We start from the raw sequence: 18,094 nt of genomic DNA, 5'->3' as shown, positions 1-18,094 counted from the left end.
CAGTACACATTGATCATTGTAGTGGGAATATGGTGGAACACAACAAGTAATTGTTGCACATAAGGACGATGCTGCTGGAGCGACTGACAACTGACAAGGAATTGTGACAAAACATAATATGCAGGGTTTCTTTGAGATTACGCACTTAATACATTATTATTCATGCATTGAATTAGAAGTTTTGTATATGCATTTTACATTTAATAGTGTTAACAGCTTTAGATAGTTATTTGACTATTCCAATCATGTATGTATATGGTTTTGCTGACTTGTGTAGACAATAGTAAGCACATGCAAGGATAATGTTTGCACACATGATATAACATATGATAAACTTTCAAGGAAGAAAACATTGGTATTAACGGAATTGAAGATTTTACTAAAATGGGTAGCATATACAAGTCTATACATAGTTAATAGTGTAAATGTCTGCAAATATTGAATACTCTTCCTCTGATAAATATTATTCACAAGATTACTTGCATGGCTAGCTACTAGTATAGAAGAACATGTTTATGTTTACTCACCTGCACATCATGTGTTTACATATCAAGCTCTGTGTAACTAAAGTTTACAAAAGCTGTGTAATTAATTAAAATATCAATACATCACATAATTACATAATATACAACATGAAAATGAAATACTACTACTACTGTGTGTACATGTGCAGTAAACAAATTTCATATGTGTATTACAAATCTGCATGATGATGTATGTTGCATGTATAACTATAATGTATATAATATTGTGCATGCAATTACAATTTAAAAACTACATAAATGTACACATTAACATTATAACTACTTAGTTTAATTTTGTCATCATGTTTTACTTGTCTATCTTCATCATTGTAATAGGTTAGCATATTATATTACGTGTATGTTGTGTCCTTATAGTTTACATGTGTAATTTTAACTATGTTAATATACATTCACAGGAGATACTGTTAGTTCCACCTCCATACCAAAAGTATTTCCAAAATTTGTGGACTGCATTTTTCCTACTGACTGTGGTGCAGAAACGATATCATGCTTTTATCAAGATTCAATGGAATGGCTTGATCCTAATTCTGAGGTGATCACCAATAATAGTCAATCAAGGATTTATGGTATGTGATACTTATTGAGCTGATGTATCTGTACATTGTATTTGTTTATAACACAAACATGTATACTGTAGTGGAGTACATAGCTCTACTCACCAATTTGAGATTTTACAATCGTTCAAAATCAGATGAGGGACAATATACTTGCAGAAGTGTGCTTAACCACAGTATTAATGCAACAGTGATGATAATAGTTGATGGTATGTGCTTGTTTAACTAATAGTCATATTAACATAATGAAATATTGTTTGCAAACATAGTATTGCCTTGTAGAGGTATATATACATTTTGAGTACTCCTTATTTAATCTTGAGCTGCATGTTGTTGGAAATTCAACTATATAAATATATATGTAGTAGTTGTAACATGGGCATGAGTGATTTGCCTGGAATATACACACGAGCACGAGGGCGCAGCCCGAGTGCGAGTGTGTATATTTCAGGCAAATCACAAGTGCCCATGTTACAACTAATATATTCCACTTGGGTGAATCACCTGCAAGTGTACATGGAAACTGCAGGAATGCTTTGCGAGTGTATTTATATGGGACCATGTGACTTTCGATTGTGGGTAACGTCGTAAGAGCAACGACAAGGCACTGCTGAGAGGCCGAACGTAAGTGTATCGTCACGAGCATGCAGATCGCTTCGATCGTGGGTACGCAATTAAACACAGGAAGCCCAAATACGAGCTGAACAGCTCATAATGAAGCTTAAGTGCACTATAAAGTATTTACTATACTAGCCATGAATAAACTAAAGCAGTGAATATGTTTACAGCGCTATAATGGCCTAGCCAATTACGCGCCACGCCCAGTCACTACGAGTGTGTGACATCGCGCCAGGTGTCAAAACGGCAATGTAAAGGCGATTCAACTACACTAAAGTACTTACTTTACTAGCCATGATTAAACTAAAGTAGTGAATACTGTTAACACTAAGGCCCCTATTTGGTGATTATTAGTTTCTCATCCACCGCCCGCATCCTTCTTATAAGCTACCGCATGGAAAGCCATTATTTACTCTGTGCATGCTCAGAAGAACACGTGATACCAAACTGTTATAATTATTTGATGAACGCTACAATGCGCTAAATATCGCCAGGAGAACTGTTGTTTCCTTAGCAAATTGCTGCAGTGTCAGTTGCAATCGTGTTTTATCGACTTCATCAAAGCGGGCTTTCAGTTGACTGTCGAAAGACAGTTGGCGATCACGAAAAGTAGTGAAGGAAATGTTTGTAGTAAGAAAGAAAGACAATTTGGACAAGGTCTGTACATCAGTGTGTTAATATTATAAAATAATGGCATAATGGTAATATCCTCCCGCCCGCATCATAATAATTAGAAAGGCTGGATGAGAAACTAATAATCACCAAATAGGGGCCTAATGGCCAAATCAATTAAGCGCTACACCCAGTGTCTGTGGGACATCCCCACGTAACTATTGAATGTAACATGTTTAATATTAACTAACCTGTGACCTTCTTCATTAAAACAATGAACTATCTTCTTCCCCAAGTCCATGATCTATGCCTTGGCTCACTTTACAAAAACTAAAACCCACTATCGATCCTGTGAAGTGTTGCTATATTAAAGGAGAACGAGATCACACAGTTTCATCAAAGAAATCAAATGATTTCTGAGAATGCTTGGAATGCATTAATGAGAATAGGAGGTAGTATATACAAGTTATATCACTCCTAGGAGGGATATAACTTGTATATACTACCTCCTATTCTCGTTACAGCATTCCTGAGCACTGCTAGCAGTGCTATTATACCACTTATACACCTTCTCTTCCCTTTGAAGTGAGGTGTGAAAGTGGTATATATATATATATACTGATTTCAGTTTGCGTATTTCTTTATCTTACAGTGGAACCATACTTTATCTACAGCACCAGTCCCAATTATTATTACAAAGTAACAGCACTGCGTCATCAAGATAAATTTATTAACTGTTCAGTTGAACTGCATAATTTATCTTTTTCCATACTGTGGAAGCACAAGAATGAACTATTGCCAACAAACTATGATTCTAATGGCCATCAGAATAACACAGAATCAATAAAATACAGTCAGAATCGTTCAGGACTTACAATTCATAATGTTACTGAAGATGATCAAGGGAGCTATTGTTGTTTGGTTGGCAATACAAATCCATTAAATGCTACCATATCACTACATGTTGTGTGTAAGATTAGTATCATATGCATGGCTTGTGTAGCAAACATGTATGCATGTGTGTATTACTATTTGTGTCATTTCCCCTACATTTATACATTTATTAAGTCAGTGCTTCCACTTGTGCAAGTGTGTGTATTTTCTCTTTTAGGGCCTCCAGAGTTACTTTTCGAACATAACCAGACAGTAATCGTGAATGTCAATGAACAAGTGGTACTCAATTGTACTGTGTCATCTTCACCAGATTCAGTGTACAACTGGTCCATCCCAGACACTTGTTCATTTTGTCCACACACCAACAATGATAGTGTCATGATCTTCACTGCTGATATTACTGATAGAGGAGAATATGTCTGTGAAGCAAACAATGAATATGGAAGCATACAGAGAAGGTTTACTGTCAATGTCATATGTAAGTGGCAGTAAGCATAAATACCTGTTCTCTTCATATATCATTATTTTTTGTGAAAATAAACTATAGAGATGGTAATATAGTAGATACACTTTACAGCACTAAATTATGCAGTTAGTCATCATTGCACACTTCTTGCCCACACAGCTAAATCATTTATTAGTAGAAACACTACCCCAATTTTTTAGAGATTACAACAAGAGAGAATAGCAATGTATGTTTAACTGTGGTGTTTAGTGATTTTGTCACACACATATGTAAAACATACATATGTGTCACACATATGCAAGTTTTACAAATGTTTATGACTGTGACACAAAATTGTAATAGACCTACTGTGCATATATAACTATATATATATATACAAGCATAAGGAAAAATAGGAATTTAAACTAGAGTAGGGACAATGTAGTACTGCTGCAATAAAAAGTATGGAAACAAGCTGGATCGGAGTAGTACATAATAAATGTCCAGATACTGTAAGAAGTGAATATCCCTACTGTGCTATGGAGCAAAATGCACAGTAGGGATATTCACTTCTTATTGTTTTACAGTATCTGGACATTAATTACATATTACTTCAGTACTTTTTATTGCAGCGATACTACATTGTCCCTACTCTAGTTTTAAATTCCTGGGGGTTTTTTTATACTCAGTTGTTTGTGAACTTCTTTTGTCAATTCATGACCACTATTACAAAGTTACCATCACATAATATTATGTATTACATTCCAGCTGCACCTACTACTGATTCACACCAATGGCACAAAGGTCTGGCATAACCGCCAGACTAATTCACTCACTCACACACAGCTAACTCACCACAATAGTCTGCTTTCATACATATACTTTGTGTATGCCATTCCACAAGCAGTCCATTTCCTGGTGATAGGTGACAACATGTGGTCTACAATGGAGACCAGCTCACTGAACTATATACCTTCCAGGACAGGCCTCTCAGCTATCATGATTTGGTCATGGGACACACGATTCCTAGTCTCATGCCCAGGCCACTTCTTTTTCTTTTTGTGTGGGCCCCCCACCCACCCACCCACCCAAAAGGAAAAAGTGGTCTTGGCACAAGACTACACCACTTCAGCTTTGATATATCATGACCACTTGCTGAAATTATCATGAAATTTCTTAAGATACACTTAAAATTGCTTTACTTAAAGCACTAAAATGTCTTTATATATATATATCACATAATCATTTAATGACATCAATGGAGCACCCTATATTCTTTACTGGAATTTTGAATCCTTAGAAAAATGACTCAGCACATGTTAAAAGTAGAAGTGAGATGGTAGGGTGAAGTCCTGTCAGTGATGTTATTACAAATGTGTATTGTTTTGTTGTGAGGTACATTGTTTGGAGAACCAATGACGGCAATGTGCTGAGCACTGAATCTACTGCTGCATGATGTTACTCAAAATGAGAGGTGATTTAAATGATGAATCAATAGAAGTTTCTATGACTAATGCAATATTACGTGTTTCAATGATGGTAGTTTATATCATAGTGTATAGGCAACACTATAGTATGGAGATATCATAAGCTGCAGTAAACAGCAGTATTGCATCCACCATAGATATACTAACCCCAGGCACCCACATAGCTAGCTAGTTGTGCATTTTAAATACTTTTTTGTTAGAACAAATGTAGCTAGCTATGTGCATGGACTCCATCACAAAGATGGTAGGCTTCACAGCTGCATGGGGGTTGGGTGGCTGGCTTAATTTCTCACAACCAGATCTGCTTCCAGGTTGAAAGGTCTGTATTCCAATATGTTGGTACAATAACACTGTAAAACATGCACACCCATAGATTGAAGCAGTACTGTGCTATAGTACAAACAACAAGTATAAAGAAAAATAGGAATTTTAAGTTCGATTAGGCATCATAGACAAAAAGTAGAGAGACAAGGGAGGTCACCTACACCTGCAGTTATACAAGTATCCTTAGCTAAGTTCAGTCTACTACTACACACAGAAAAGGTTTGGAATTTTTAACTAGAGTACGGACTATAGCACATTGATAAAAAGTACTCAAACAAGCTGGAGTAGTGCACGATATTAAATTACAATTGTTTTAACTGGTTAATTCACGCATACCACATCAAAAGAAAAGAAATGGCACCATGCGCCCCAGTAATCATTATTGTCTGAAAAGTCTATTACGCTTCATTGTTGGTTTTTTTCAGCGCCATTACACAGCATTACAAATCACGAACTGTTCCAAAAGCACCTCTGCAATCCACGTAGCCACCAAGAAAGATACAGACGATTTCCGTTACAAAGGGAAGCCATCACATGCTACTGCCAAATCAACACTTTTCATTAGCAAAGATAAATGGGACACACTGGTAAGTCCATTAAGAATACATTGTATATACTGCAGTATGCTAAAAAGCAACTCTCAGACCGAATCATTGTAAAACAATGAAAAATCAAGCCCATAGCCTTAACAATTTTTGAGTTATGTTTGTATAAAGGCATCAGTCAGTCATAGAGAGTCAGTCAGTTACTCAGTCAGTCAAAATTCTGTTGCAACTTTTTGAAAGTGTTTCGGGTCAATCTGAAGGTTTGTTCAGGCTTGGATCTCATTAATACTGCTTCTTCATTGTTGTCAGGCCAAAAGTGAGGCTGGTTTTTGGGTGATGTTTTTCATGGGCCACACTTACACCTTTGTGGTCTCTACTATACTCATGACTGAATTAGAGATTAATGTTCACTATTATTTCTGCTGTATATATAGGCAACCTCTTGGGAAAAATAAGGTCCATAGCCTTAGCCATTATCGAGTTGCGCTTGTCTGAAGGCATTAGTCAGTCAGTGACCTGAGTTTATTGTTGGCCTTTGTTTGTGGCTTGGAATTCCTCTTTTTCCACTATCACCACTATGCATGTGCCTTGCTTCTATTGACCAGCTTGGTGGTCACCTTCTAGAATGTTCCCATGGTCCCATGAGAATTGGTCACCATGATGCTTTAGTTGACATTGTCTGTCATGCTCTGTCCCAAAGTCATGAGGACCGTTCCCATCCAGGTGATATGTACCACCCTGATGTTCAGTATGGTTGACCTGCTTACTTCGATTTGTTGGTTCACAGCACTACCCAGCCCTGTCACATTTCTATTCTTCTTCTAGTGCTGGGGTTGCTGCTGCAGCTGGGGAGTTAGTTAAAGATCAGAGGTATCTAGATGCTGTAGAGGAGGCAGGGTGTGATTTTGTCCCTCTGGTTGTAGAAACCTTTGGTGTTTGGTCCCCTCACTCTTCAAACTCTTGTTACGTGACTCGTATCAGTGATAGCGTGGAACACCACAATACTCAATTTTCTTCTAATTAAAACCTAAAAACACGCATGCACAACCCATCATATAATACTCCCCCCTACAAAAATGCATTCCCACATACATACAGCTACTGGGGATGTGTCTATAACAACAAGAGATGTACACTACAACACTAGATAAGCATGAAACATACACACTGTAAGCCTAATGCCAAAAAGGTCAAGTTCACCAAAGTCATGATATGTAAAACAGCTACAATGGATTGTTTACATCTCTCTAGACAGGGCACCTTTGATGATGTTATCTTTACCCCTGATGTGAGAGATTTTCAGACTGAACTCCTGTAGAGCAAGGCTCCAATGCAATAACCTTTGATTTCTGTCTTTCATCTTATTTATGAACACTAGGGGATTGTTATCCGTATAAACCAATATTTCATTCACAGGAGCTTCCAAATACACACAGAAATGTTGTAGGGTGAGCAACAGGGCTAGAGTTTCGTTGAGTAATTCCTCTGATGCCTATTGAACTTATGTGAAAAGTAACATAGTGGGTGGTCTACATCATCTTCGCCCTCCTGTAACAGCACAGCCCCACCGCCCACATCACTAGCATCAACCATGAAAGGTAACACAGTGGGTGGTCTACACCATCTTCGCCCTCCTGTAACATCACAGCCCCACCGCCCACATCACTAGCATCAACCATGAACTTGAAGGGCTTACCAAAATTTGGTGCCATCAGTACTGGCACCGATAAAAGTAAGGATTTGATCTTGAGAAAGGCTGCTTGGCAGTCTGCAGACCATATGAAAGGTTCACGTTTCTGCAGCAGTCTCGTCAACAGTTCAGCTACTACTGAAAAGTTTTGACAGAACTTCCTGTATTATCCCGACATTCCAAGAAACCTCATTAGTTCGTGCTTGCTGCTTGGAGCCGGAAAGTTGGAAATAGCTTGTACCTTGGCCATCACAGGTGCAACCTCTCCCTGACCCACAACATGACCCAAGAAAACCACTCGGGCCTGACAGAATTCACTCTTGGACAGGATGATTGTCAACTTGGCCTCTCGAAGTCTGGAGAGAAATTCCTTCACCTGTTCAATGTGCTGATCCAATGTGTTGCTATGTACAACCACATCGTCAATATATGCCTCACAACCATCCATCCAGCAATTACACCATTGATCATCCTTTGAAAGGTTGCCGGCACGTTCTTCATCCCAAAGGGCATTACACGATATTGGTACAAATCATCAGGAGTGGCAAAAGCTGACACCTCCCTGGCCCGCTCAGTCAGTGGCACCTGCCAATAACCCTTCAAGAGATCGAACTTGCTAATGTGTTTTGTATGCCCTATTCAGTCAATACAATCATCAATTCTCAGAATAGGGTAAGAATCAGCCTTTGTCACCGCATTCACCTCCTGAAGTCTGTGCAAAATCTATAGCTTCCATCTGGCTTGAGGACCAGGATACACGGCAAGCTCCACTGGCTACTGCTTGGTTCTATTATGCCATTCTTCAACATATACTTTACTTCATCGCAAATAGCCTTCAATTTTACCGGATTCACTCTATAGGGGTGCTGCTTGATAAGTTGGGCCTGCCCCACATCCACATCATGATACATAATCTGTGTCCTTCCAGGAGTATCCGGGAATAACTCTGAGAACTCTTTAATCAGGGCTTTGAGCAGCTCTTGTTCCTAGTCAGGCAAATGAGCAAGTTTCTGGTCCAGAGAGGCTAGAACTTCAGAATTCTGTAATTTAGGACCCTTCACCACCATACTAACTGGACACTCTGCCTCTGAGCTAGTATCAGACTCCTCTACCACCCTCTGTGTAGCTAGAGCCACTGCTGTTACTGGTTCCCTTTCATAATATGCTTTTAGCATGTTGACATGACAAAGTTGGTTTGCTTTCCTATGCCCAAGGGGTTTTGATCACATAATCTACTTCATTAACTTTCTCCTCTATCATGAAGGGGCCACAATATCAAGCCTGCAGGGGATGACCATGAATTGACAACAATACCAACACCATATCACCAGATTAAATGTCCTCTGACGAGCATTCTTGTCATACCATGTCTTCATGGTGCCTTGAGCTGCATGTAGGTTTTTCCGAGCAAGCTGTGTAGTCTTCTTCAATCTGTGATGGACATCAGTCACTCGAGTGATCACATCTTGAGTGTCATCTGGTGTTAGCCAAACTTCCTTCAACACTTTAAGAGGTCCACGAGGTGTATGCCCGAATACTAATTCAAAAGGGTTGAAACCAAATGCTTCCTGGACAGAGTCGCGTACCGCAAACAATAACATGTGGACTCCCTCACCCCAGTCCTTGTTCTGTTCCAGGAAATACATTCTTAGCATATTTTTCAAGGTCTGATGGAACCTCTCCATTGCCCCCTGTGAATGTGGGTGATAGGCAGTCGATTTATATTGACGGATTCCTAACTGATACATGACTTGCTGGAAGACCCCAGACATAAAATTGGAACCCTGATCAGATTGTATGCTTCGTGGTAGTCCAACAAAGGTGAAGAATTTTAGTAGAGCTTCCACAATATTGGGAGCCTTAATGTTTCTGAGGGGCACTGCTTCGGGGAAGTGAGTGGATAGACACATTATTTTGAGTAGGTATTGGTTGCCTGCTCGAGTTTTCGGAAGTGGGCCAACACAGTCAATGACAACTTGGCTGAATGGTTCATCAACAGCAGGGATAGGCTTTAATGGGGCTAACGGGTGTTTACAATTGGGTTTTCCCACCTTCTGACATGTAACACAGGACCTACAGAAACTCTGAACATCTTTCTGAATCCCTGGCCAAAAAATGGTTTAAAATTCTTCTGTAGGTCTTGTTGACTCCCAAGTGGCCTGCCAAAGGCATTTCATGAGCTAATCTTAGTGTCTCAGGGCGATATGAGGGGAACTACCACTTGGTGGATCACTTTCCATTCATGAGATGACGAAATGTCCCTGGGCTTCCATTTTCGCATTAACATATCACTCTTCATATAATAACAATTAGGTACCTTGCTAGCTTCCTCTTCACTAATGGCTTGCTCCCAGAACCTTTGTAGCTCCAGATAATCCTTTTGCTTCTTCACCAATTCCTCTGGGGACATTTCAGAGTTCTCTATAGCTTCCAACTCACTGCTCTGTTTCCCTGGTTCATTACAAGTTGCAGTGTTAGACGCCGTTGGCACACCACCTGGCAATGCCTCTTCGGGCTTTCCGGTGGCTTCCACAATTTGCCCACCACCCTCAGGCCTTACTTGCAGTGACAACTTATTGGCCATGGCACGAGTGATTGCACATGCTGGGAACAATCCAGGGATGTCTTCATTAACATCAGAACGGCTAGAATCGGGGACAACACCCACACAGGGGTTAGCTTCCACCTTACCACCAGCTATATCATTCCCCAAAATAAGGTCAATGCATTGTACAAGAAGGGAAGGTCTCACACCCACAACAACAGACCCTGAAGCAATCTCAGATGACAGCTCTACTTGGTGGAGAGGTACCCGTACCGTTCCTAGCTCAATCCCTCGAAGCAATATACTGTTGCCATTGGAAGACTTGCTTGAAAAGGGGAGGACACTGCCCAATATCAGAGTCTGGGTTGCACCTGTGTCTTGGAGAATTTGAATAGGAGATTTACCAGCCTGGCCCAAAAGAGACATTGAGCCCTTGGATATGAATGGTGTGTACGACCTGGCTACTTCGCTATCCTCCACCTTTTCAGCACCTTGTCCAAAACCATTAGCTATGGGGAAAGAAGTCACTGTCTTGATCAATAGTTCTGGCTTGGGAAACATCTGATTCTTCCTCTCTAAGGTGCGACACTCTGCCATCACATGCCCCTTCTTCTTACAATAAAAGCACGTGGGACCAGAAGGAAATCTGGTAGGCCTTCCAGAGCCATTGGACCATGAAGGATCCTTGGTGCCATTTGCCTCAGTTGTTTTCTTTGTATCGGGATGTCTTACATCATTAAAAGACTTATGAGTAAGTGAATAGTCATCATATCTCTGGTGTAAGGTGGTAACTTTCTGTTCCTCCAGATACATCTTCATTTCAGTGGGTAGGCATGTCTTGAATTCCTCTAAGAGCATCAGTTCTCGAAGTCGCTTGAAGTCACTGTCAACACCCATTAAGGCACACCACCTGTCAAACAATCTTTCCTTGTCACGGGCAAACTCTACATATGTCTGGTTGTCTTCCTTCTTACTTTCCCTAAATTTTTGTTGATAGGCCTCTGGCACCAGTTCATAAGCACTCAATATCGAGGTTTTCACTACATCATAGTCTGAGCTCTGATCTAGAGAGAGAGCTGCATAAACCTCTCATGCCTTGCCCACCAGCACACTCTGCAGCAGGAAGGTCCACACATCCTCAGGCCATTCCAGACTAGTGGCCACTTTTTTGAAGTGCAAGAAATACTTATCAATTCCTCTTTCCTGGAATGGTGGAACAAAGCGAACATGTTTACTGATGTCGAATCCACTTGGTTTGCTGACAGACTCCAGTGATGAAATCATCTTAGCTTCCAACTTCTTTACCTTCATCTGTATGGCCAGCTCTTTTTCCTTAATCTCAAGTTCTTTCATACGGAGTGCGCTTTCCCTAACCTTTCATTCCCCTGAAACTCTAACCTCTTGAGTTCTAGGGTAGTGCTACTGGTACTTGGCTCACCCACATCTTCTTCTTCAGAGATGATGTCTTCTTCTCGTAAGTGTTCCAGGATCACACAGCATATTTCCTCCTTTTTCATTGAACTAGAGCATGTTACCTTGTAATGACCAGCCACTTCCAACAATTCAGCACGCTTGAGCTTCCGCAGAGCCTTGGAGGATGGCTCAGATATAAATGCGGACGACATAATTGCCAACAAATCGACTAAGTGAGTAACTGCAAGTATTGCCCACTACGAGGTACAGTATCTGTCCACCACACAAAGGTACTCTAGGGGAAACAAGAGAGTATAAAGGACAACAGATCACCAAGGAAACACAACAAGTCACCTTAACGGGTACCGTTAACCCAGTACCAAGGAATTCAGGTTTAAGCGGTCTGGGTTAACCCAACAACCGCGGTGAGAGGACGAGACAAAATTCACTTAAGGTAGAGTACAAGTCGTTCTTCCTTCTCTCTTCTCCCGGACAAGCCCCCAGTTTGTTACGTGACTCGTATCAGCGATAGCGTGGAACACCACAATAGTCACTATTCTTCTACTAAATACACACATGTGCAACCCATCATATAACACTCTCCATACAATTGCTGGTCGTACAACTGCCAGAAGTGATATTTCAACCAAATAAACCCAGAAAAAGTTGTTGAAACAACTTTCAATCTTGCTATGGATAAGTAATGCTTGCATGATACTAAGATACTGGGCTTTGCAGTGTGAATACACTGATTTTCCCTTTCTCCAAGCCCCTCTCGTAATTATACTTGTAATTAAGTTTTAATAGGGTAGATAATTTTTTGTTTAATTGTAGTTATCTTTTGATGGAAACAGTCAGTCAGTTACTTAGTCAGTCACTAGAAAATTCCAGTTATTTCATTTTTTTATTAATCCAGCAACTTGTTGAAAGCATTTTGGGTCAACTGAAGGCTTGTTTGGGCTTGTTTTTACCTAGTCAATACTGCTTCATTGTCATCAGAGAAAAGTAAGGCTGGTTTTTGGGTGATGTTTTTCATGGGCCACACCTACACCTTTGTGGTCCCTACTATACAGTACTATTGTACTGTATGATACCCATGACTGAATCAGGAATTAAATGTCCACTATTATATCTGCAGGTAAATTTTTATAATTCTGTAGCAACTTGACGAAAACATTTCAAGTCAATTTGAAGAAACAGACAAAAGTTTTTACAATAATTTGTGCATTATAAGAATTCTGGAAAGTTGTTACAGGATAATTACTTTTCAAGATTGTCACTGAAGAACTTACTAGTAATACCTAATTGCTGCCTACCATTACCAACTCCAGTGTTGTACACTCATGCTCAACATCAATCAAGAGTTGACATGTATAAGTATTCTTTTTTATCTGTAATGTATTGCATCACAATAAATTGTTGTTAACATCCATGCTGAAGATGTAGGAATATAAGAATTTGCATATAATTGCTGTGACCTAAGCACATGCTATGACCTAAGGGTGCGCTATGACCTAAGTGTGCAGTGATGTTGAAATGGTTTCAAGCATTACATAATCTGTAAACTGGTTTAACAGGTTTGGGCCATGTGACACGCCACGTTGTCAAAAATTAAATGCCTTAGTGAAACAAAAGTTCCCACTCACCCACCTACTATTTGGATAGGGATTAGACATATGTGCATGGCCATATGTACATTGTATGTTTATATAAGGTTTGCAATTTGTTATTACACAACTTTTGTTACTTATTATGTATATAAATATAAATTTAGTCAGGTGGTGACTAAGGATTGAGGGCGGGTGAATTAAAAGCTAGTTATGTAGCTGTAGAGCTTTATAATCTATTCCAATATTAATGTTTGTGACATAGCTACATCAGTCATCTTTGGTTGCTAGTCATCAATTGCTGCAGTTTGACATGTCTTAGCAGTTTGCTGTCATCACTTGCTTTCCAGACAATACTAAGTGCCGCAAATGCTATGTTCATTCATTCATCTACCCTGTTTATGGAAGAGCATATTACCTGCCCTATGATTTCCTCAGTTGCCCGTTATTCATACAAACTTAATATTCTCTCTATATCATATATTGTATACTCAATATACTGTCATGTCATGCATAATCTCATGTATATATAAAGCTATTACAGTGTCATTGTGTTCTTACTGATTGTTGTGTATAGTTATGTACACTACCGGCTTTGTGAACAATGTTATAATTAGCATTACGGCAAAGTAGGCAATGATAGAGCTCAGTGTGGTGGAAGGGTGGTGTGTATAGCTAGACAGAAATACTAGACTGTGTATATATGAGCACATATGTGTAATAGAGTCCTTAAAAAATGGTGGCAGTTGCCACTACTCCCAGGGATGGGCCACAGCAACCAACATGTTAACTTTGAATGTTGTGTGTAAAAATTAACGAATTTCTAAAGTACTTAGTAGTTAAATCCAGAACTCTGTTTAATTCAACATATGCTACTTTTATAAGAACACATGCACAGATCATCATTAAATATTAAGTAGTCACTGTTGTAATTCATATAAGATGTACTATACTAACAGCTTGCATCTGTAATTCTGTTACATCGAGTCATTAGACAAATACTAAATACTTTACTTAATAATAGTGCTGTGTATAATGTATACTGAAGATTTTATAATGCACATATTTTCCAAACATAGTTTATCCATCATTTGCATTTAGTGACAAGCTGGTCATTGTACAAGAGAAAATTGTTCTAAGAAAAATAGATGTATTTTTAAACTGCTCAGTTAATTACGGGGCAGAATACAGCACTGTTTCATGGAAACTTGATAACGAACCATTGTGGGTCAATGAAACATCAAAATACTGCCAAAATACATCTGGTGTAATGATTAAGAATGTGACTGTAGAGGATGAAGGAAATTACACATGTTCTGTTGGCCAACTTAAGGCAACCGTGTTAGTAAAGGTTAAATGTAAGTATGTGTTGTCACAATTGTCTGGTGTAACTAGATGTCTACTTAACTTAGGGCCTCCAGAATTAACAATTACACAAAGCCAGACAGTTTTGGTGAATCTCAGTGAACAAGTGGTACTCAATTGTACTGTGTCGTCTTCACCAGATCCAGTGTACAACTGGTCCATCCCAGACACTTGTTCATCTTGTCCACACACCAACAATGATAGTGTTATAATTTTCACTGCTGATATTACTAATAGTGGGAAATACGTCTGTGAAGCTAGCAATGAATATGGAAGCACACAGAGAAGGTTTACTGTCCATGTCATGTGTAAGTAGCAATAAACGTAGATATCTGTCATCTCTTCATACATCATTGTTGCTGTGAAAATAAACTACAGACAATAAATATAGTGCATACATTTTGCAACACCTATAAATTACACAATTTTGGAAATTAGCTATCAATGCATACTTCTCACACACAGCAAAACCACTGATTAGTAGGAACATTATGCCAATTTTCAGAGATTACAACAGAGAGAATAGCAATGTGATGCTTAGCTGTGGTGTTTACTATGCTCATCCATCTCCTGAAATTACTTGGAATATGATGGCCAAATCATCCAGAGTTTATCAGAAATTAGAACAAAATTCTACAGGGAAATACATAATGCACAATAATGGAAGTGTTGAAGTGTATTATCGATTTATATTAGAAAGTGACCACTTAATATTCATGTGTACAGCAGCCAATAAGTATGGGTCTGCTGAAAATGTATTTCATCTCTGGGATCATGAGGTCTTTAATCAAGGTTTGTTGATGTTTAAGCATGTATGGATGACATATATACTCTATTAGCATTGCATGTTTGAGTATATATTATTACATCCTTGTTTATCTGTTGATGTTGTTTATGCTATATGATAGAACAAACACTTTTACTATATATCAAAGTTCAAAACTGTCAAGATGCTACCAATGTAAGTGAAACATGCATATATGTACAGGAATAACAAACAGGTAACCGTTAGGAGCCAGATGAAGTTTTTAATGAATTGCGACAATGGTTTGGTGTTGTTTGTGAATGTAATGGTCACAACAACTTGTATGATCCTGAACTGGCTTGTGTTGATGGTACCACTGGCAGTGTCACCACTAGTGTTCATCCTGATGGTAGCAGAACTGCTAACATGTTAATTGATTTAGTGAAATCTGAACTTCAAGAAAGAAAGGTTAAACTTCAATCTGGATGGGTAGTTTGTCTTAGCCCAGACTGTGAATACAATGGCAGTGGCTTAGGGTCTGGAGTACTTGGACAGGATTTCATCATTTATGTAAAAAACTTAATGAACTGCCAAGTAGTCATCAATGTAAGTTGCATTTACTATGCTCAGGTTGTAGTATACTAAAAAGACTGGGAGTATATTGACCACTTCAAACTTTTTTTTAAAACTATACTTTCCAGTTAATTCTTGCCCTTTAGTTCCACAGATTTGTGAATGCAATCACTCTGTGTTGTCACAAATCTTCATTATATTTTAATAATTGTGCACTTGTTAATTCTATAACTAAATTCATGTGTGCATAGTATTATACATGTGATCTTTTTTGTTAGAACTGCAGCAACATAATTCAAAGTGAAATTGAAGCATTACTTGGGTCTGTATGTAACTGTAATTTTCAATTATTGGCACCAACATGTTTGAATAACTCAACAGCTTCTATTACTGCAGTGATTGAATCTAATGGAAACTATACTACACAAATGATGATTGACTTGATAGAGGACAATATACAAGAGAGGGATCCTTCAGTGATGTACCTCAAATCTGGATGGGTACTATGTCTTAGTCCTGATTGTGAATGGGAACCTGTGAACAACAACACGTTAAAAGTATCTAGTGACAGTCACCCAGTACCACTTATAGTAGGACTGGTGGTTGGTGTCCCATGTGCTCTAATAGTTATACTGTTGTGCATCCTTGTCATAATCTGGATAGTTCATAAAAGGTGAGAATTTATTGTGATGTGTACATTAGAAAATCATGTAAATTTCATTTCTGTATATGTTTTATCTATAAATTTTATTTATAGATCTCCTAAAATACCTAAAAAACCAATGAGCAGTGATAACAAAGACCCTGGTCATATATATGATGAACTTAGTGTGTTTACAATGATTCCTCCTCTTGCAGTCAAGAATGCAACTCCCAGTCCTAAAAGTGACAAGGTTGTATTTGATACATCACATGTTCAACCACCTTCCTATCAGCCATTACCTAAACCACGTTACGAAAGTTGTAGTGCCTCCAGTGTGGAGAAATGTAATGACTATCATATTGAAAGAGATGCCAGAAGCATCAAGGATGAAGATTGCTACTATTCTAAACCACATTATGAAAGCTGTAGTGCCTCCAGCACAGAGAAATGCAATGATTGGTATACTGAAAAAGACATCAGAAGTACCGACGAACGCTACTTTTCTATACCACAGTATAAAAGTTGTAGTGCCTCCAGCATTGAGAAATATAATGATTACCGAAGTAAGGAAGATACCAGAAGTATTACAGATGAAAATTGTATCAAAATAATGACTGATACAATTGAGCATGAGCCTTATAGCAAATTAGCTCACCATAAATAAATTTGTAATGCTGACAACAAGTAGAAAAGTTATTAGTATATAACACCTTTGCATGCATGTATAGTTGCTGTTATAACTAAATGCAATATTTTACACATACAATTTAATCAATGCAGTATTTATGCAAGTAAGAGTTTCTAGTTTCTTTATACACATCAGGGGTGAATTTAGGGGGAGACCCCTTCCTTTCTAAGTTAGTACTTGGCCAATAAAACTCTAAATCTTCTATGTGTATCAAAAGGAGACTTATTTCAGGAACTATGCATCACTACCAACACAAATAATGTCTGTAAATACACCTGTTGTTCAACTTTGTTCCAGGAGAGTATAGCTTCCTTTTCCTCAAGAGTTCTTCAAAAAACAGGTTTTGATTGTGGGTTGCATCTCCAGTTACAAAAAGTTTTAATTGTGGGTTTTGGTTATTCAGATAATTAGTAGTGTTTTCCATCATAGCTATAAGAGGTGATTAGTGTGGTTTCTATATTTATATGATTTAAAAAGTGTTAGTAGGTTAAAATTATCAGCTTCAATATAATAATGTAGCTACCAGCTCAGCCATTTATCAAACTGTAGTCTTTGGCAATTTACAGTCTCATAAAGCAGCAATAGCATATTCACCCACTTTGTCTATGAAATTGAATGTAAAATATCTGTATCAGTTGCCTTCTGATTTTACCCCATGCATGTTGTGGGTTATGGTGCTGGCATTTGTAGCTAGCTATAGATCAGTCTTCATAACCCAGCAGATCTAGTAGAAATAAGTAGACTATCACAACAGCAAATTCAGAAAGCCCATAAATGCAATAATATATGTAATTGCACTGC

At 38.5% G+C, this 18,094-nt stretch overlaps 1 protein-coding gene across 2 annotated transcripts; it reads left to right on the top strand.

Moving 5' to 3' along the window:
• The first annotated feature begins 784 nt into the window (after positions 1-784).
• LOC136250595 (uncharacterized) lies at positions 785-17,385 on the top strand. 2 transcript variants are annotated; one of them, XM_066042823.1, is made up of 12 exons: positions 785-860; positions 941-1,111; positions 1,183-1,308; positions 2,982-3,299; positions 3,441-3,701; positions 14,359-14,637; positions 14,692-14,952; positions 15,110-15,436; positions 15,553-15,605; positions 15,657-15,995; positions 16,241-16,635; positions 16,720-17,385. In XM_066042823.1, the coding sequence occupies exons 1-12, from the start codon at positions 827-829 to the stop codon at positions 17,267-17,269; spliced, it is 3,114 nt and encodes a 1,037-aa protein (XP_065898895.1). In that variant the 5' UTR covers positions 785-826; the 3' UTR covers positions 17,270-17,385. The 2 variants fall into 2 exon arrangements, with proteins under 2 accessions (XP_065898895.1, XP_065898894.1); XM_066042822.1 differs by having other exon boundaries at positions 2,982-3,701.
• The last annotated feature ends 709 nt before the right edge of the window (positions 17,386-18,094 follow it).

Source organism: Dysidea avara, chromosome 3, assembly GCF_963678975.1.
Source record: "Dysidea avara chromosome 3, odDysAvar1.4, whole genome shotgun sequence".
Classification (NCBI taxonomy): Eukaryota; Metazoa; Porifera; class Demospongiae; order Dictyoceratida; family Dysideidae; genus Dysidea; species Dysidea avara.
This window is presented reverse-complemented; position numbering and strand designations above follow the sequence as displayed.